Source organism: Peromyscus maniculatus, chromosome 7 (genome assembly GCF_049852395.1).
Source record: "Peromyscus maniculatus bairdii isolate BWxNUB_F1_BW_parent chromosome 7, HU_Pman_BW_mat_3.1, whole genome shotgun sequence".
NCBI lineage: Eukaryota > Metazoa > Chordata > Mammalia > Rodentia > Cricetidae > Peromyscus > Peromyscus maniculatus.
In genome coordinates, this window is record NC_134858.1 from 120,859,259 (window position 1) to 120,879,681 (window position 20,423).

The window sequence follows — 20,423 nt, forward strand, 5'->3', positions numbered from 1 at the left end:
CGCGCGGGCTGTCCCCAGCCACAGGCTTGCCTCAGCTGCAGGTCCTCGGCCCGATTCCCCTCAGCAGCAGATTCGCCTGGTCCCGAGGTCTCCTGAGTCCTAGTCCCTCCTCTTCCTGGCTCCGCCCGGCTCGGGAGTGCGTGGCCGTGGCCGTGGCGCGCGCGGCGGGGCTCATGGCGGCCGGGCCGCAGTCCTCGGGGTCCGCCGTGTCGGCAGCCGCTTACCCCGACTCACCGGTGGAGCTCCCCGCTCGCCTGCACGCCGGCGCGATGCGGCGCCGCTTCTGGGGCGTGTTCAACTGCCTGTGCGCCGGCGGGTTCGGGGCCCTGGCCGCCGCCGCCGCCAAGCTGGCCTTCGGCAGCCAGGTGCGGACTGCGGGGGCGGGCGCCTGCCCGGCGGGGGGCCGGCGGGAGGGGAGGGGGGCCGCCAGCCTTGGTTCGGGCCTCCTGGGGGAGGACATCCTCACCCACCTCCCACTTAAGCCCCTTGGACCCCGTGCCCCAGCCTTTGCATGTGACTCCTCGGGCGACTCCTCTTCCTGCCTTTGGCAAGAGCTCTGACCAGTGAGCACCTGGGGAGAGGAGCGGATGGCCTTCCCACCTGCACAGTCTGAGTCTTGAGCCAGCCTCCGCCTCATAGAGAGGCTCGAGACATCGGCAGCCTAGAATTCAACCCTGACCGGAATAGGAGACTGCTTGATTCTTTACATTTATGGCGATTTAGAGCCAACCTAGTAGTTGCAATTGCCAAGCTTGAAGCGCATATCCCTTTGGGTGTTCATCGGTGCATAAGTGGTCCAGAGTGAAATGAAGGACTCTAGACCATGAAAGTGTTTCTTAGTCTTTTTCAGAAGTGATCAATCAGGCTTTCATTATCCACTGTGTAAGCAGGCTGCCCTCGGCCCTTACGATGCCCTTTGTAAATCATCCCTTTCCAAAAGACTACTCAGCTACAAGAAATTTGAGGTCTACACAAAAGAAAACTACCCCCTGCCTACAGCATCATTCTCTGTCAACAAGGTCTGCATATTCTTTGTAGGAGACTCCAAAAGATCCCCCAGCCTCTCAAGTTTCTGTCCATGGTGGTTGTAGCTGCAGTGATACTTTCTCCTGCAGGTGAATATTGGCTTTTGTGTCTTAGGCATTATTGCCATGGCAAGCACCAATTCTCTGATGTGGACCTTCTTTAGCCGGGGCCTCAGTTTCTCTATGTCTTCAGCCATTGCATCTGTCACAGTGACTTTTTCGAACATACTCAGTTCGGTGAGTAGCCTGGTGACCTTGTTCTTACTCAGGGTTCTAGGTGAGTTGTCCTTGGGGAACCCCTGCTTTTTCAGGCTCAGGAAAGAACAGGAAGTAAAACAGGTTGGAATGGCGCCAGCTAAGGAGCAGTTAAATATGGAGAGCTTAGTTAGGAATGAAATCTGAGTGTCATTCTGGGCTAACACCAGCCATGTGAAGACATTCCTCAGCATGTCTCTCATAAATCTGGGAACTTTAGCTATGGGGAGAGAAGGGGCTGGTCAAGGTTCTTTGTGTAAGTCCAAGGCCAGCAAGGTGGAGCAAACCCAGTCAGTCCTGAAGTGGAAGGAAAGACAGCCTAGGTAGGTTTTATGATTTACTGGCCCCACCTGCTGGCCTGTGTTGGGCCTGTTGTTCAGTTGGTGTAGCTCCTGACTTCTGCAGAGGAGACAGAAGTGCATGGATTGATCTGATGAAGGTAATAGCTGATGTGAAGCAGCAGACTTTGGCCAGCCGCTAAGGAATGGTAGAGCCTACTAGAGTAGGCCAAGTCCCTTAAAGCTGTCTCTCCCACAGGCCATCTTAGGCTACGTGCTGTATGGAGAGTGCCAGGAGGTCTTGTGGTGGGGAGGGGTGTTCCTCATCCTCTGTGGACTCACCCTGATCCACAGGAACTTCCCACCCACCTGGAAGGCAAGCAAGCAGCAGTGACACCAGTTGGTGGATAGACCACGGTAAAGATGACCATCATGACACCATTTGGTGGATAGACCACTGTAAAGATGACCATCATGACACCATTTGGTGGATAGACCACTGTAAAGATGACCATCATGACACCATTTGGTGGATAGACCACGGTAAAGATGACCATCATGACACCTTTTGGTGGATAGACCACTGTAAAGATGGCCATCATGACACCTTTTGGTGGATAGACCACTGTAAAGATGGCCATCATGCCCAGCCATGGATTGACAAGTAGGCCTGCTTCTGGGGTGACCCAGGAGTGCAGCCTTTGACTGTCAGCCACAAGGAGATGCCAGACCAACCACAGGCCTCTGACCACCTCGCAGCCTGGAGGGTTGAAGCATTAGCTCCTGTAAGAGGAAGACCACCACCACAGCATGAGGACCAAGTCCTTCAGCGTTGGTACAGTGCTTTGATTCTTGTGCTCCAGGGCTACCTCAGTGAGTCCTGGAGGACTCTGTGATCTTGCCCAGCAACATGGCAAGTACCTGAGAAATGTTGTGATTATGATCCTCCTACTTGACCATGACCCTTCATTTACCCCAGAATCGGCAGCTGGGGAGCTTCCTAAAGAAAAAAAAAAAAAACATGTGATGTGTCAGATAGTCTGTCACATCCATGAATCCATAGCAAAAGAAGGACATTTGGGCTAATAAATACTTATTTGTAAGTATTGTTAAAGCTACTGGGTGTGGAATCTTAATTCTTTTCCAACTGTGAGGGTAAGGGAATGTAGCCAGGTAGCTGAATTCTCAGAATTGGATTAGTGGAGATTGTGTGCCCCTGACTCCATGTCAGCTCTGCCCTCCCATACTCATCTGACAGAAAGAGCATACTGACACACTTCCACTGCTTCTGCCAGCTGGGACCTAGCCTCTCGTCAACATTCACACAGGAGTTTCTATCTTGACATCTTTTCTGTTCCTGCATACTGAAGTCTCCAGTGACTAGACATGTAGTATGGAAGTTCACAAGGTCCACTTCTGGTGTATGCTTTTGCATTTGCTCTCTCCTCTGCCTTAGACTCCCTCACTTGCCTCACTCTTGGGAACAACCTCTGTTCCTAGTTCCAAACGCCTTTAAACCCTCCTGGGAGCCAAGACAAGGCTGTCAGTTTCTTAGTCCACTTTGACATATTAAAACCTCTTGACCACTACATGAACAAGATGCTCTAGTATTTGTAGATGAATTGCTGAACCGTTTGTTTAAATTAAAAAAAAAAAAAAAGTGAGCCAGAACCTGGGAGATCAGAGGAATAGGGGAAGCCACAGCTAACCTCACCTCACCAACTCTGCAGCTTCCAAAGAACACTACTTCCTGTATACCCACGCCTATATGCCTTTCTGTTCTGCCAACTCATTTCCTCTCCGCCCAGCTATATTACTTCCTGCCTGTACAGACCTCCAGACCTTTATGGTTAACTAGTGTTGGAATTTAAGGTGTGTGCCACCATGCCTGGCTCTGTTCTCAGTGTGGCCTTGAACTCACAGAAATCCAGACCAATCCCTGTGTCTCAAGTGATAGGATTAAAGGCATGTGCTACCATTGCCTAACTTCTATATTTAATATAGTGGCCAGCCACTCTGTCACTAACCACTTCCGTGTTTATGAGGACTTCATGTTCCATGTGATGGTCTGTTTTGATCTTGTCATTCTCCCAGAGAGAAGAAAGCCATTCAAGGCCCCATAAGGTGTGTTCCCATGTGGGCCAGGTGCCAATCAAGACCAAGCATGAGGGCTAGAAAAATGGCTCAGCAGTTAAGAGCACTTGCTGTTTTTGCAGAGCTCCTGGGTTCATTTTCTAGCACCCACATGATGGCTTACAACTATCTGTAACTTAGTTCTAGTGCATCTGATGCCTTCTTCTGTCCTCTGCTGGCACCAGGTGCACATATGTCACTTAAACATATGTGCAGACAAAATAGTTACTCACATAAAATAAGTCTCTTAAAAAATAAAAAAATAAAAAAGACCAAACATTGAAGGTTGCTGAGAGCCCCTGGTAGGGTCTCTCTGGGCAAGCCATCCCTCAGGTCAGAAGTCTCTCTTGGCCCAGGTACTATCCTGAAGGGATTCTGCCTCCTATCTAGATTCCTGCTGAATTCGTAGAGAAACTTGATACTGGCTAGTCCACAGATACGGAAAACCACAAGATCAAGATCTTTTCCTACAGAGAGGATGAATTGTTCTCTGGAAAGCAGAAATGTCTGCCTCTGGAATCACCTAAGAAGACTGGCAGCATTCATATCTTTGTTGCAGAGGGTGGTTCTTTTGCAAAAAGAATAAACCACAAGACAATATTTGTCTTTCTGATGTGCATCCTGGATTGTGGCTTGAGTTTTGTTTGCTTCAGGGCTGGAGATTTGACATCAGGTTCTTTTTTTTTTTTTTTTTTTTTTTGGTTTTTTTTCGAGACAGGGTTTCTCTGTGTAGCTTTGCGCCTTTTCTGGAACTCACTTGGTAGCCCAGGCTGGCCTCAAACTCACAGAGATCCGCCTGCCTCTGCCTCCCGAGTGCTGGTATTAAAGGCATGCGCCACCACCGCCCGGCCTGACATCAGGTTCTATAGCCTGTGGCCTTGATAGGGTAGTTACCATTTTCTGTTCTTGTTTTTTATTTATATTTTAAAGGGTGCAACTCAGCAGTTTTTTGGTATATCCACAAGATTGTCAACCATCATTAATTCCAGAACATCTTTGGAAAGATGTACTCAATAAAAGTCATACCCATCAGCAGTTATTCTCTGTCCCACACCTCCTCTCCAGTCCCTGCTATCACAAATGTTTCTGTGTCTGTGAATTTGTCTATTCTAGATATTTCATATAGTGGACTTTTTCCTATGGTCTCTTGTGTCTGGCTTTTTTTTCCCCACTTAAAATGCTGTTTCTAAGGCTCATTATTAATGTAGCACATTTTAATACTTCATTCCTTTCTGTGGCTCAATCCCACCCTACCTTGCAGGTAGTTTGATCTTGTTTTGGACAAGGTTGTTTCTACTTTGGGGCTCTTATAATACTGGTACAAATATTGGTATTCAAGATGTTTTGTGGAAATGTAATTTCAACTCTATTGAGTATATACCTAGAAATGGGATTACTGGGACACATAAGCCATTTTAACTTGGTCTTTTTCTTTTGTTGTTATTTTGAGACAGGGTTTCCATATGTAGCCCTTGCTAGCTTGGAACTTGCTATATAGACCTGGATGACTTCAGACTCACAGAGATTCATCTGACCCTGCCTCCTGAGTGCTGGGCTTCCTGTTTAACTTTTTGAGGAACAGCTGTGCAGCCACACCATTTCATAGTCTAACCCTTCAAGGATGAGTGTCCCAATTGCACCACTTCTTTGGCAACACTATTATTACCCATCTTTGTCAGTTCTTATGTTAATTGTACATTAATTATGACATTTTCATGCATATAAAATACTTTGATCATACTCAACCCCCACCTTTGTTCTTTTTTTTTGTTTTTTTGTTTTGTTTTGTTTTGTTTTGTTTTGTTTTGTTTTGTTTTGTTTTGTTTTTCAAGACAGGGTTTCTCTGTGTAGCTTTGCGCCTTTCCTGGAACTCACTTGGTAGCCCAGGCTGGCTTCGAACTCACAGAGATCCGCCTGCCTCTGCCTCCCGAGTGCTGGTATTAAAGGCGTGCGCCACCACCGCCCGGCCCATCTTTTTTTAATTTTAATCATTGTTTTAGTTTCTTTTCCTGTAGTTGTGATAAAATACTCTGACGAGTCAGCTTGAGAAAGGGTTGATTCTGCTCATGTTTCCATCACTCTGGGGAAGTCACAACGAGTGGAAGCAGTTGGTCACATTGCATCCACAACTAGGAAGAGGGAGTGATCAATGCTTGCTATTGCTCAGGTCCTTTTCTCCTCTTACACAGGATTCCAGCCAGAGAATGGTACCAATCACAGTTGACCATTCCCCACCAGGCATTCCCAGAGGCTTGTCTCCCTGCTGGCTCAAGTCTGTGGGATTGACTATTAACACTGTCACAGCCATCCTCGTGGTATCTTCTATGACTTCATTTACATTTCTATAGTGAGGACCGTGTCAAGCATCTTCACTATGCTTATGAGTCATTTGTGTGTTTTCATTGGGAAAAGTGGCTTTTTTGGGACTTTGGGCATTTAAAAAAAATCAGACTTGGAGAGGTCTTGGTTTGGGTTTTGATTTTTATGATGAACTCATTATATAGGTCAGGCTGATCTCAAAGTCATGGCAATCCTCCTGCCTCAGCCTTCTAAGTGCTGGGTCTATAGGAATGAGCCACCACACTTGGTTGGGCCTGAGAATCTATAATAAATGATGCTTTAGTGTCTATCTCTGCAAGGAACTGGGGTTAGAGATGACTCCAACTCTTGCCCAGTTTTCCTAGCTGCTGCTTAGGAGAAACGCTGGCCACTTGGCACCAAAACAGCTGAGCATTGAAGTGGGGTAAGAGAGAGGAGAGGGCAGCAGAACTGAGATCCTCAAATCCAATTCATGCTGTAGTTTCTGCCTGAGGGGAGAGGCTCAGGCAGTCCTGGCCAGAGCCTCCCACACTCAGCCCTGCCGTGGTGATGGTTCACTGCCCAGAGCTATTTGTGATCTCTGCTCATACACTATCACATTACCAAAACTCAGTCCACATCTAGACCCATCCTGTTCTGGCTAGTTTAATGACACAAGCTAAAGTCATCAGAGAGCCTCAATTGAGAAAAACAAAACAAAAGGCTCAGTGGAAAGAACAGGCTGTGGGCAAGCCTGTAGGGCTTTTTCTTAGTGATGATGGAGAAGAGCTCAGCCTCCTGTGGATGGGGCCATCCCTGGGCGGGTGGTCCTAGGTTCTATTTAAAAAAAAAAAAAGAAAGAAAGAAAGAAAAAGCAGGCTGAGCAAGTCACGATCAGCTCCAGTAAGCAGCACCCCTCCCTGGCCTCTGCATCATCCAAGTTCCTGCCCTGTTTGAGTTTCTGTCCTGACTCCCTTTGATGATGAACAGTGATACTGAAGTGTAAACCAAATAAACCCTGTCCTCTCCAAGTTGCTTTGCTCATGGTATTTCATCACAGCAGTGGTATCCCTAACTAAGACAAAGCCTTTAGTCCTGGATACAGACAAAAGGAGGGAGGCCCCTCTGGACCAAGGGCCTGAGTACCTTCCAGGGGCCTTTCTTCTATTGAAAGCTAGTCTCTGTCTTGAGCCCTCCTAAGGGAGGGTGGCCTTAGTTTACACCCCATCTCTTTTATCAGGACCCCCCACCCTGTCCAAGCACAGCACCCAAGAGCTCTGACTGGGTTCTCTCTCTCTCTCTCTCTCTCTCTCTCTCTCTCTCTCTCTCTCTCTCTCTCTCTCTCTCTCCCCCCACCTTCTCCTCCCCCCCCCCCCCGCCCCCCACCGCCATGTGCACCTCTCTGTCGGCCTGGCTTCCCCTCTTGCTGTAGGAACACTGACTTTACAGGTGTCTGCCTTGCTCAGCTTTACATGGGTTCTGGGATTGAAGCGATTTTAAAACTGGGTTATTTTTTTTAAGTGATAATTGTCATATTCTTCAAAGTATAGCACAAAGTCCCTTAGCTGTATGATTTGAAAATACTCTCTCCCTTTGCGGAGTTGTCTTTTCACTTCCCTGAACTGTCAAGGTGCCTTTTGAGTCAATGAGTTGTTTGTTTGTTTGTTTGTTTGTTTGTTTGGGTTGTTTGGTTTTTAACCTTCAGTTTTTTTATTTTATGCATATGGGTATTTTGCCTGCATGTCTGTCTGTGCACCACCTGGTGCCCGAGGAGGCCAGAAGAGGGCATCAGCTCCTCTGGGACTGGGGTTAGAGACGATTCTGAGCCACCATATGGGTGCTGGGAATTAACCCTGGGTCCTCTGGAAGAGCAGCCTGTGTTTTTAACTGCAGAGCCATCAAGCCCTGTGAATGAGTTTTTCACTTTGATGAACACAAATTGGCTTTTTTTCCTTTTCCTTGTGCATTTGGTGTTATCTCAAAGAATACAGTCAAATAAGAATGTGAAAGCATCCAGATAATACAGATCATTGAAGTGACTTTCTTTTTGACTCTAGATAGTTAACCCAATTAACATTTTAAAGGGTTAGTTTATGTTTAGAACATTCTATGGAAGGCAAGGGCAGAAGCGGGTTGTTGGATCCCCGTAAAGCTGGAGTGACAAGTGATTGTGAACCATCCGACATGGATACTGAGAACCAAGCTCAGGTCGTTAGAAGAGCCAGAAGCACTCTTTCTTTGATATTTTGGTCTTTTGTTTGTTTTTTGAGACAAGGTTTCTCTTTGTAGCCCTGGCTGTGCTGGAACTCACTGTGTAGACCAGGCTGGCCTTGAACTCAGAGATCTGCCTGCCTCTGCCAAGTGCTGGGATTAAAGGTGTGTGCCACCACAGCCTGGCTGCAGGAAGCACTCTAAACTGCTGAGCCATCTCTCTAGCTCCAAGCCTCACCCAAGGTATTTTTTGTGGGAGACCCCAACAAGGTACTCTTGAGTAGGGAGAAGTGAGAAATATTTGGATAGAAATATAGAGAGGAGAGAGACAGAAACACAGGATAGCCTCTGGAGGGCCTGGATCAAAACCCACCCGCCCCTTCTGTCTCTACAAAAGGACTATTTATAGAAATGCCAAGGGGTGGAGCAAAAGACCTTCCCCTAGCACAGCCAAGTGCAGACCCTCCAAACTTACCTGGTAACCACACATGTGGTCAGTCCATCCCATATGCAGCCCTGCTGGGTAAAGGAAGCTCAGCTCTATCTCACTAAGAAATTTTGTGGGCTCCCACAATTTTAAGGTGGGGCCAGCAGAACTTTCTCAGTGCTCAATGTGAGTATGAAAAAGGATAGTTGATGGTACCATGATTTGGGTCCGATAATTGGGAGAGGGAAGATGGCAGCCATGAAATGAAGGCTGTAAGAAAAACCTGGCTGGACAAAAGGCCTTAAATGTGGGGTTGGGGATGTAGTTGAGTCATAGATCTTTTGCCTAGCTTGTGTAAGGCCCTGGGTTACAAGCATGCATGTGCACACATATACACTAATGTAGACCTCTTAATTTTTTAAATGTTAAGAGGTGAGAGCACATATGATACGAAGCTCAAGAAGAAGCTTCGTAGTCAGCCACACAAAAGAGGTACTTGAGATCATGAGTGATGAGACCTTGAGGGAGAAGAGACCTGGAGACTGAGCCTGGGCATCAGAGTCGGTATGGCAGAAACCAGATGAGTAGGAAGAAATGGCTAGTGAAGTGGGATGACCATACAAGAGTGGCCACCTGGAATCATTTCCAGATTACAGTGATTACCCAAACTAAAGCTGCTAAAGAGTAGACTTGAAAAATGGCCACTGGATTATTAGAGATGACTGACAGGATCGCCTCTGAGGAATGGTGGTGGCAAAAGCCTGGCTGGATTAGATTCAGGAAAGAATGGAGGATCATCTCCATCAATTCAGAAACTACATCTGACATACTTCAACTCCCTTACATAATAAAAAGGGAAAAATAATAGAAGAAAATTTCCTTAATGTACTACTATCTAGAGCAATTAGTCAACAAGAAGAAATCCAAGATACCCCAATTGAAAAGAGAAGTAGAATTACCTCTTTCACAGGTGGACTAACAATGAGAAATCTGAAAGCGACATTTATAAACAATTCCACATACAACATCATCAAGAAGAAGGGGGAAAAACTGCCAGGCAGTGGTGGTGCATGCATTTAATCCCAATACTCAGGAGGCAGAGGCAGGCAGATCTCTCTGAGTTCTAGGCCAGCCTGATCTACAAATCAAGTTCTAAGACAGGCAAGTTACACAGAGAAATCCTGTCTCAAAAAACAAAAAACAAAAAAAGAAAAGAAGAAGAAGGGGGAAAAAATCAAATAAGTAAATTTAACTGGGAAATTACAAAACATTGCTGAAAGAAATTGGGGAAACATAATAAATGGAAAGACATGTTCATGGATTAGAAAATTCAGTATTGTTAGGATGACAATACTACCTAAAATTCATATGTAATCTTTTTTTAAATGTTTTTAATATTTTTATTTCATATGCATTGGTGTTAATAATTAGAAATTTTTGAGATAATAATATCAATGGGGAAAAACAGAGTGAAGACAAGGCATGGATTGTGTGGATGAATAAATCTCAAAACTCTAATTTAGGGCTGAAGAGATGACTCAGTGGGTAAGGTATTTGCTGCACAAATATGAGAACCTTGAGTTCAGGTCCCCAGAACCCACTTAAAAGCCAGGCATGCTAGTACATCTGTAATTCCAGTCATTCTGTGGCAAGATGGGAAGCAGAGGCAGGAGAATTCCTGGAGGTTTGCAGGTCAGCTACCCTCTCATGTGTAGCGCTGTGCCAAACATTACTTCAAACACGGTGGAAGATGACCCATACCCGAGGTTGTTCTCTCTCTCTCTCTCTCTCTCTCTCTCTCTCTCTCTCTCTCTCTCTCTCTCACACACACACACACACACACACACACACACACACACACACACAAAGTGGCATGAGTATGCCCACACACACATCATACATACCTACATCATACACACACCATAATGTGGAGTCAAAAAAATTAAGGACACTTTCAGTATACTACCCTTTATAAAAAAACTTAAAATTAAAAAAATTTTAAAATAGTCACATGGATGGTGCTTTTAAATAAACAAGGGGACTGAGGATATAGCTCAGTAGTAGAGTGATTGACTAACTGGCCTGAGGCTCTGCATTTAATCTCCAGTTCTTAGATAGATGGTAGATAGACATATAGACAGACAGGCAGAGATAGATAGATGATAGAAGGAATAGAGATATGATTAGATGATGGATAGAGAGATGATAGATAGATAGATAGATAGATAGATAGATAGATAGATAGATAGATAGATAGATAGATAGGCAGATAGATGATAGATAGATAGATAGATAGATAGATAGATAGATAGATAGATAGATAGATAGATAGATACAGATAGATGATTAACAGACAAGCGGGTGGGCAGGTGGTAGGCAAAAGAAGCCCTAACACAGAGTAGTGTTTACATTTTGACAAGGCAGTGGTGTAGGAAGGGGACACAGGCTGGGGCATAAACGTAGCCACAATGTTTTAGTTCCTGACCTTGAGAAGGAGATAGAAATTTGTATTCCTTTTCTTTTTATAAGTCTTGTGAGTCTTTAAAGATTTTCTTTTCTTTTTTTTTTTTTTTTAAGCCTACAGCACCCGGTATTCCCAGGCGGTCTCCCATCCAAGTACTAACCAGGCCCGACCCTGCTTAGCTTCCGAGATCAGACGAGATTGGGCGCGTACAGGGTGGTATGGCCGTAGACGAAATTATGATTTTCTTAATTTTTATTTTTGGTTTTTCGAGACAGGGTTTCTTTGTGTAACAATGGTAGCTGTCCTGGAATTAGCTCTGTAGACCAGGCTGGCCACAAACTCACAGAGATCCGCCTGCCTCTGCCTCCCAGGATTAAAGGCATGTGCTACCACCACCCAGCTGAAATTAAGATTTTTAATATGAAACATGAAGTTACAGTTGCTTTGGTGGTTCAGCTAGGAAACACACATTATTCTCACTGGTCTAGCTGTGCTCTGCCTTCTATGGACCTAGACAAGGAAGTGTGGCAAGTGAGACATGTTTGGTGGTGTACATTGCACAGTGGATGCCAGTGGAATTGGCCCCAGAAATGGGCTGGACAGAAAACGGTTCCTCAAAATTCCCTTCTCATGCTACTGACTTTTTAAGACAGAGTCTCATGTAACTCAGGCTAGTCTCAAACTCACTATATAGCTGAGGACGACTCCTGGTCTTTGCACCCCTGCCTTCTCATTGCTGGGGCTACAGGTGTGTTCCACAATAGTTATTCACATCCTACATCCTAGGAAACAGGGTTCAGAGAGCTCATGTTTCCTTACATCTACCACCTGGACATAGAAGGGGGCGGACAGCCTTCCAGCTGCACTTCCTTGTCCCCTGGCTGACTGCCAACAGCATCCTGAAAGGTCTTTTTACTTGAGACCCATGACCATCAGTCCTGATCATCCTTTGCACAGTCTGTCGCAGATGACAGACCTTAATCAAGTCAAGGAGTCAAGCCTCAGACCCACAGCAGGTACGGCAGAGGAAAGCACAGTTCTTCACTGCCTGGCTGTGCCTCCCAGCCGGGCTGATGGTGGAGAAATGCCTGAGCAAACACAGGGACTGACCTGGGCCTGTGAGCAGGGCTAACTCTGAGATCAGCGTGTCCCAGGCAGCCCTGCCACAATCAATTTGTCAAGCACTGGAATGGCTTGATGAGTAGAGATTTCCTGGTTTACTGGAATCTTTTCTTTTCTCTTGTAAAGTTTGTGTGTGTGTGTGTGTGTGTGTGTGTGTGTGTGTGTGTGTGTGTGTGTGTGTGAGAGAGAGAGAGAGAGAGAGAGAGAGAGAGAGAGAGAGAGAGAGAGAGAGAGAGAGAGAGAGAATAGAGATAAGCAGAGGTTCATGTTTACCAACTCCTCCCTGTCTCCACAGACAGGGAGGTCAGAAGTAAAAGAGGACATCTTTATGCTCCAGAACCAATGTGTGGCGCCAGGCAGCTCCTGTGTCGGTGGGATGGCTGCCAGGCCTATGGCTGCTCCTTTCTCAGAACTGGGAGGTGAGAATAGAGGTTGGGTAGGAGGGCAGGCATGAACCCCCCAAAGCATCCCTTCCCAGGCTTCCCTTCTGGGAGGAGAGAACCTTGTGTCCCCAGCTCTAGGAGAAGAACCTGGCTCACAAGCTATCACTCAGGTGTCCCCAAGGTTCCTTCCACTGTGTCCATCCTGTGTGCCAGCTGAGCTCTGTACCCCGGCCCTGGCCAGGCATGCAGTTGCCACGGCCCTGTGAGCCACATCCTCACACATTAACTTAGTTAACTCAGTCTCTTCACATACCCAGTCCTGAGCAAGACCTCTGAACATGAGCCCAGCGGTGGGGTAGAGGCAACAAGTGGACAAATTCCAATCCTGGCAGCAGTTTCATGTCTAAGTGTGTTTTCTGTCTCCTACTTCTCACCTGCAAGTTTCCAAATCTTTCCTGCCATCCCCCTCTCTCCTCCAAGACTCTGCCATCTCTGGATTGAGGTCAGTGGTACCCATTTCCCAGGAAGGTGCATTCAAAGCCTCTGTTTCCTGGTGGGACCCATGCCTGGTCACCTCTATGAGCAGAACAAAGGGTGTGGGATGGGGTGATAACTCAAGCTCTACCACCAGGCTCTGGTACACCTTAAATAGCAGTTCTGGAAAGTGACAGCCCCTGTGATATAACCAGCTACTGTTCGCTGTGGGACAGACTGGGAAGATAAGAATAGGAGGCACTTAGCTAATAGTGAAGTGCCACAAAGTAAAGTAAAGGCCAGTTCCAGAGGAGGCAGAGAGAGAGAAGCTGGCTGGGTTCCTTACATAACACCACACAGGGCTCCTCACTATAAAGTTAAGGCAGCATCCTTTGTGGAGCATACCTTCTGTTCTAGGTACCAAGAGCCTGTTGAATAACATGACCTTGAAAGCCTTCTCATAGCCTGAAGCATCAGCATTCACCATCTCCCAGTTTCTAGAGGTTGAAGACAAAAGCACAAAGAGGTTATTCAAGGTAAATAAATAAAGAGCTTGTTCAAGGTACACATTCTATTCTCCATGGATATGTCTGCTCTTGCCCTGGTACCCTGGGTTTTTGGCCCATGACACTGGAGGAAATTTATGCTTTTCAGGTCCCTCTTTTGCATAGACCAAGAGACTAAACACAGACCCTGTGGTCCCTGGGCCAGGACTGTCCAGAAGCTTCTCTCTTTTCCATTTGAAATGATGAACAGCTTAGTTTTACATAATCCATGAACATGGTCCTAAATTCTGATGCTATAAGAGGAAATAGAAAAGTAAGTCACTTGCTAGTGTCCTTGGCCTGAAAGCACTGTGTAGAACTCTGCAAGTGAGCCTACCTTGGCTGTTCTGTTGGGAAATATTGTTTTAAAGTGTGTTGCATTTTTTTCCTACTGCTTTGGTTAAAATTCAAAGATGTGTTGATTAAATAAAATTAACCTGTAAGCAAGAGGCTGAGGCAGCAAGTAGCTGACAGGAAGTGGTAGGAATGAACCATGAGTAGCAAGAGTTTTTAAATGGGAACTGAGAGAAGGATGTGGGGGTTTTTTGGAAGCTGCCAGCAAAGGGAGAAGGTTAGCTACTGGCTATTCAGCCTCTCTGAGCAAGCAGAATTGCACCTAAACCGTTGACTCATGAGTTCTTTAGATTTAGATAAGTTCCCTTATTAGCTCTGCAAAAGCCAGTGCCTGAGGAAACAGAATCTCCTCAGGCTGCAGCCCTTGCTGTGGAAGCCCTTGCTTAAGGGTCAGCCATTGCAGATGATGAAACAGTTAACAACACCGTTCTTTTTTCAGTTCCAAAGCAATTTGGGACAAGTCTCGGCACTTAAGGTCTGCAGGTGCAGATTCCCAGCCTTTTGGTGCCAGAAAGCTCCCTGATATCCAGAGGGACAAGGGCCAGTGAGGGCCATTGCTGGTCCATGGGCCGTGACCCAGAAGAAACTCAGGCCCTCTGACAACTTTCCAAGGACACAGCAGCAGTCACTAAATGTTGAGGCTCAAGAGGTCTCACCCCTGCTCTGGGGCTTTTGCTGCAGTGTCAAACCAGCTTTCACTAGAATCAACATCACTGAGAAAGTTACAAGTATGGGAAGACAGTTCAGTGGATAAAGTGCTTAACCAACGTGAAGACCTGAGTTCAGATCTCTAGAAACCATATAAAGCTGATATGGCAGTGCATGTCTGTACCCCAGTGCTGGAGAGAATGGAGACAGTAAGATCCCTGAAATTCGCTGATTAGCCAGCCTCAGTGAAACAGTGAGCCCCAGATCAGGGAGGAACCTTGTCTCCAAATAATAATGTGGTTAGGCTTTGTTGGACCCAAAGTCTGATGTCCCCAAAGACCACTAAGAGACCGATCCAAATGTAAAAGCAAAGAGTCTTTAATTCAAGAGTTTAAACTTGGGCCCCTGTCCATCCATCTCAGTGGCGGAGTGAGAGGGACCCCAAGCAGGAACAGGATAAGATTTTTATAGTGGTTAGGGTCGGGGGTCTAGGGGAATTCCAACTCTATATTGTTACAAGCTCAGGACTGGTGCTTACTTCAGGTTGGAGATGCTTTGTTTGAACTGTTTGGAGAGTTGCAGCTGCAAGGAAATTGCCATATCCTCTAGCAGTTTATGTCATAGCATCTGTATCACGAGCAGACCCATTACCTCTGACAGTTAGACTTCCCATTTTTATCTGCAGGAAACTCATTCCCTCTGACAGCTATGATGTGCAATCTATAACAGCAGAAAACATCCCACAGGACATATCTGGTGCTCTGTTTAGTATGCCAGTTATGTTATATCATATCCTTTAGATTATGGCAGGAAATGTCTGGAACTCGTTTTTGTGTAACTCCTAATTGTCTGGGTCTAGGGGCAGGGGGACAGCACATCCTCTGCTGGTTTTTTTTAGAATAATTTGTTCAAGGGCCTGCTGCCCCCTGTCCGACCCTTCTCTAAGGTGGCTGCAACCCTGTCATCCTCTCAGGCTTGACAGCTGCTCAGCAGCTAATAACACTTGCTGTTCTTGCAGAGGATCTGAGTTTGATTCCTACCACCCACACTTGGCAGCTCACAACCACCTATAACTCCAGCTCCAGGGGATCCAACACCCTTTTCTGGCCTTCATGGTCACCTGCACTGCATGTGTACATTCACATACACACATATGTGCATAAAATAAAAATTTTAAAAGGTGGATAATTTTATAAGGCAACACCTGATATTAACCTCTGGCCTCCAGACATATGTGCACAATCAAGTGTAACCTGCACATAACATGTCCAGGTGAGTGTACCTACATACACATGCACACATAAATACAAACCCAATCAAACAAAAGACCTTATAGGTACTCCTAAGGAAAGCAGAGAATAGCTGCCCACGAGGCACACATCTGGGCATGTTTGGACCAGTAATTCCACAGTAAGGCCTGTGGTTCTTCCTATAGACACAGGATAAGGATGAATAACCTCTGTGAAAGCCTTTCCCTGCAGCAATGAAGGGAAGGAGCTGCTGTTTAACTGTGGGAAGAATGATTGGCTTAGCCACATGTGGACAGCAAAGTCTCCAGCACCTCCAAGACCTCACTACAGATTCAGAACACAATGGTATGTGTACTCCATGTAATACACATACTGTCTTCTCAGTGGACACAGCATATCTGCCAAGGCCTAAAAGAGAGTGAATTGTCTGTGCAGTATATGTTCAAATTATAAACAAAAATAAAAATATTAGTCATTCCTTATTTAAAATAAATAGAGCTGTGAAATAAGTAAAGATCTTCCCAGCTTCGCTAGAGGACACAGGATCCTGGCTTTTGGTGGCCTGTTCCTGGGGTCATGGGAGATACATGGCGCCGTTCTCTGTGCTCCTTCCTTTGAAGTCAGCTCATCTTGTCTCCTGATTTCCTCCTAGGGATGATATGGAAGACGATTAAAGTTTTATTGTTTTTGATTGATATGGTCCTCAAGCCTCACCCCTTGGCAGCCACTGCAAGGTCACATCTACCCCAGGACCACATAAAAAGGGCCACATCCTGCTCTGAGAATAACTCTCGCAGTGCTATTGGCATCAGACTGGAGTCTGACAGGGCTGCAGAGAGAGGCAGTGGGACCATGGACACCAGGAAGGGTGAGTGAGTACAATCTGCACAGTGGTACCTTGGCCTTCTGAGCACCTGTTGCTGCCCAGCCCTCTCATCCAGCCACTTGCCCAGGGCGCCTGGGCCATTGTCCTCCTGCCTAATCCATGGCTTGCTGTCTTATTCATTGAAGAAAGCCAGCTTTCAGATACACAATAATCAGATTCCCCAAACAACTGCAAGAATAATGCCTGTTGACTTTCACTCATGCTCCCTCGTGCTGACCACATTTAGTTTTTCACGTGAGTCTGTTAGAGTCTTCTGTGAGCTGGCATCAAGCATCATGCAGCCTCTTTCTGGATGCAGAGCCATGGTTTGGGCAAGGAATGACTACTTTAGAGCTCTGCAAAGGGGTGTAGTTTGAGTGACATTGAATGAAAAACATGGTTCTTCATAGTCCCTAGGCCACTTCGATTCTTCAGATGGTTGCATGCTTGTCCACATTCAGAGGAGGCGTATAGAGGGCCAGGGGCTTGGTAAAGGCTGTGTGTGCTAGGAGGGGTCTGCTGGTCAGGGAGGTGGCTGAGGTTGAAGTTTGCTGTACACTGGTTAGCAGTGTGGCTTTGGGTTTCCCCAGCCATCATAAAAGACAAGTCTGTGAAAGTGCTTTGCGAATGACTAAGGACAACTGTTGGCTTGTTCACGTCAATTTGACACAGGCTAGAGTCATTTGAGAGGAGGGAACCACAACTGAGAAAAGTTTCCATCAAATCAGCTGTAGGCAGGCCTTTAAGGCATTTTCTTAATTAATGATTGATGTGTTGAACGGTCCAGCCCATTGTGGATGGTGCCTTTCCTGGTCAGGTGGTCTTGGGTTCTCTAAGAAGGCAGGTTGAACAAGTCATGAGGAGCAAGCCTGTAAATAGCACTTCTCCACGGCCTCTGGATCTGCTTCTGTCTCCAGGTTCCTGTCTGGTTTAAGTTCCTGCCTTGGCTTCCCTCAGTGGACTATGACTGGGATCTGCAAGCCAAATAAACCCTTTCCTCCCCAAGTTGCTTTGGTCATGGTGTTTCATCATAGCAATAGAAACCCTACTAAGGGGCTGGAGAGATGGCTCAGTAGTTAAGAGCATTGGTTGCTCTTCTGGAGGACTTGGGTTCAGTTCCCACTACCCACATGGCAGCTCACAGCTAGCTGTCTGTAACTCCAGTTCCAGGGAATCAAACAGATATACATACAAGCAAAATACCAGTGCACATAAAATGAAAACAAGTAAATCATTGAAAGAAAGGAAGGAAGGAAGGAAGGAAGGAAGGAAGGAAGGAAGGAAGGAAGGAAGGAAGGAAGGAAGGAAGGAAAAAGAAAAAGACAACAGCATGAAAAAGGATGTAGTTTCTTGGCCCAGCCAGCATGTTGAGGGGAGAAATGGCCAAAGACTACAAGTTCAGGGTCACCAATGATGGAGTATTGTGGGGAGGGCCTAATGCATTTGAGATGTCCTTTTTGATGACTGAGGACTTTCAGAATGGGTGAGAGGATGAACCATTTCTTTAGGAACAAAAGAATCACAAACAAAACAAGTAATAACTGGTCATTGCAAAAATTGACCCTATCCCACCCGTGGCTCCAGCCCCTTCTCTAGCGGTGGCCAGGACAGAGTGTCGTCACAGCGGTTGTGTCTGCAGCAACGGAGGCCTGTTGGTCGCAGTAGCAGGCTTATTGCCAGGTGTTTAATCCTCTTCCTAGAACTGCGCTGACGCTCACTTTCTCACCACCCCAGTGACCCTGTCCTTTCCGTGCTCCTCTCTTCGTGGACTGTGCGCTCCCTGCTGCTGCACCTCTTCCTGGAGCTCCCCTTGTCCTGCACACTGGGCCCTCTCACCCACTCACACATCTCTAACTCACTTCCATGCTGACTTCTGTTTGTCGAGATTGGGTCATGCTCCTGGGCTGATTCCTAGATCACAGTTCTAGTTATGTGTATGCTGATTAAACTTGTTTGCTGGGTTTTTAAGAGAGAGAGGAAGAGGGAGGGAGGGAAGGAGAGAGAGAGGGAAAGGCTATTACACAAACATGTGAAGTCACAGGCAACTAACAGGGCCCTGTTCTCTTTTCCCATCATGGGGGTTCTGAGGTTGGAACTCAGGTCATTAGGCTTGGAAGCAAGCACTTTTACCCACTGGGGCACCTTGCCAGCCCTTTACTGTTTTATTTTGTTTGTTTTTTAGTTTTTATTTATTTTACTTGTGTGTGTGTGCCTGGTGCCCATAGAAGGCAGAAGAATATGTTGGATCTCCTGAAACTGGAGTTATAGGCAGTTGTGAGCTCACAAACTTCTAAAAATAAAAGTTATTGAAACTAAACACACAGTGAAGGCAGCTGGAGAGATGGCTCAGTAGTTAAGAGCTCTGGCTGCTTTTGCAGAGGACCATGGTTCAACTTTTATTTTTAGAAGTTATTTTAAATCTATCTTGTTAATATTCTTTTATTTTATTTTGTTTCGCTTTATTTTATTATATATTATATATATTATTATTATATATTATTTATTATATATATATGAGTGTTTTGCTTACATGTATGTCTGTGCACTACTTGTGTGTCTGTTGACCAAGAAGGGCCGAAGAGGGCATCTGATCCCCTGGAACTGGAGTTACAGATGGTTGTGAACCACTATGTGGGTGCTGAGAATCGAACCTGAGTCCTTAGAGGAGCAAGAAGCACTCTTAACTGCTGAGCCATCTCTCCAACTCCCCCTCCCACAACTTTTTAAATTTCTTATGTCTCTAGCAGTTTTTTACTTATCTATTTCATAGTCCAAAGCATCTAATTTATTTTCTTTTGGAGTGGAAGTGAGACAGATTTGAGACTCTCACTTTGGCAGCCCAGGCTGGCCTGGAATTCACTTCGGCAGCCCAGGCTGGCCTCACCCTTGTGCCAGCCACCTGAGTGTAGAGATTACTGGAGGAGCTGCTACCTGCTGTAAGCTTTGGTTTCTTTGGAGAGAATACTTGTACAATTTTTGTACAGTGGATAATTCTGTTTTTAAATCTGCAAATTCATCTGTGGAAATCCTGTAAAATCCTGGCTGAAAATGAGTTCGTTTGATGAGAATTAACATGTGTTCTCTGAATCACTGACAACTCTTTGGCATATGTACCTAGGGCAACAGTTTGCACTCCCAATTTGGAGGGGCCCCAGCCCTCTGCAGGAAGAGGTAATATTTAGAGTGCTTAACGATTGCTGTGTTCAGTGGGACTCCTGTGCCCTGTATAGCACTTCTATTCAGACTCCAGGAATGCCTGCTGGAAGCTGCTGGTAGCCTCAGCAGACCATGAACACAGTGTCTTAGTTAGGGTTTCTATCACTGTGATAAAATACCATGACTGAAAGCAACTTAGGAAGAAAAGTGTTCATTTCAGCCAACAGCCCTCAGGTCACACTCCTGTCATTCAGGGAAGTCAGGGCAGGAACTTTGAGACAAGAGCTGATGCAGAGGCATGGAGGAATGCTACTTACTGGCTTGCTCATTGTGGTTACCCACCCTGCCTTCTTATAGCGCCCAAGACTACCTGCCTAGGAGTGTCACTGCCCATAGTCAGCTGGGACCTCCCACATCAATCACTGATCAATAAAGCACCAAATCTGGGACTCACTCATGATCCTTTGAGCTCCAAAGGGCTTCCCTATCATCCATCACACATATGGCTTGTTACTAGGCTCAGGCCAGCTCCACT

At 46.0% G+C, this 20,423-nt stretch overlaps 2 protein-coding genes and 1 non-coding gene across 4 annotated transcripts in view; 2 read left to right on the plus strand and 1 right to left on the minus strand.

Annotated features, from left to right (window-relative positions):
* Tmem42 (transmembrane protein 42) lies at nucleotides 1-2,663 on the plus strand. 2 transcript variants are annotated; one of them, XM_076575535.1, is made up of 3 exons: nucleotides 1-365; nucleotides 1,116-1,262; nucleotides 1,818-2,663. In XM_076575535.1, exons 1-3 carry the CDS (start codon nucleotides 174-176, stop codon nucleotides 1,950-1,952), a joined length of 474 nt encoding a protein of 157 aa, XP_076431650.1. In that variant the 5' UTR covers nucleotides 1-173; the 3' UTR covers nucleotides 1,953-2,663. The 2 variants fall into 2 exon arrangements, with proteins under 2 accessions (XP_076431650.1, XP_076431651.1); XM_076575536.1 differs by having other exon boundaries at nucleotides 1,913-2,663.
* Nucleotides 2,664-11,202: 8,539 nt separating this feature from the next.
* On the minus strand, nucleotides 11,203-11,321 carry LOC121831253 (5S ribosomal RNA). The gene has a single exon (XR_006074627.1). It is a non-coding gene; the product is annotated as a 5S ribosomal RNA (ribosomal RNA).
* Nucleotides 11,322-12,514: 1,193 nt separating this feature from the next.
* Nucleotides 12,515-20,423, plus strand: part of Tgm4 (transglutaminase 4) — a 37,706-nt gene continuing 29,797 nt past the window's right edge. The window contains exons 1-2 of the mRNA XM_076575529.1: nucleotides 12,515-12,632; nucleotides 16,520-16,735. Coding sequence (XP_076431644.1) covers nucleotides 12,542-12,632; nucleotides 16,520-16,735 — 307 coding nt within the window. The 5' untranslated portion in view covers nucleotides 12,515-12,541. The remainder of the gene's footprint in view (nucleotides 12,633-16,519; nucleotides 16,736-20,423) is intronic.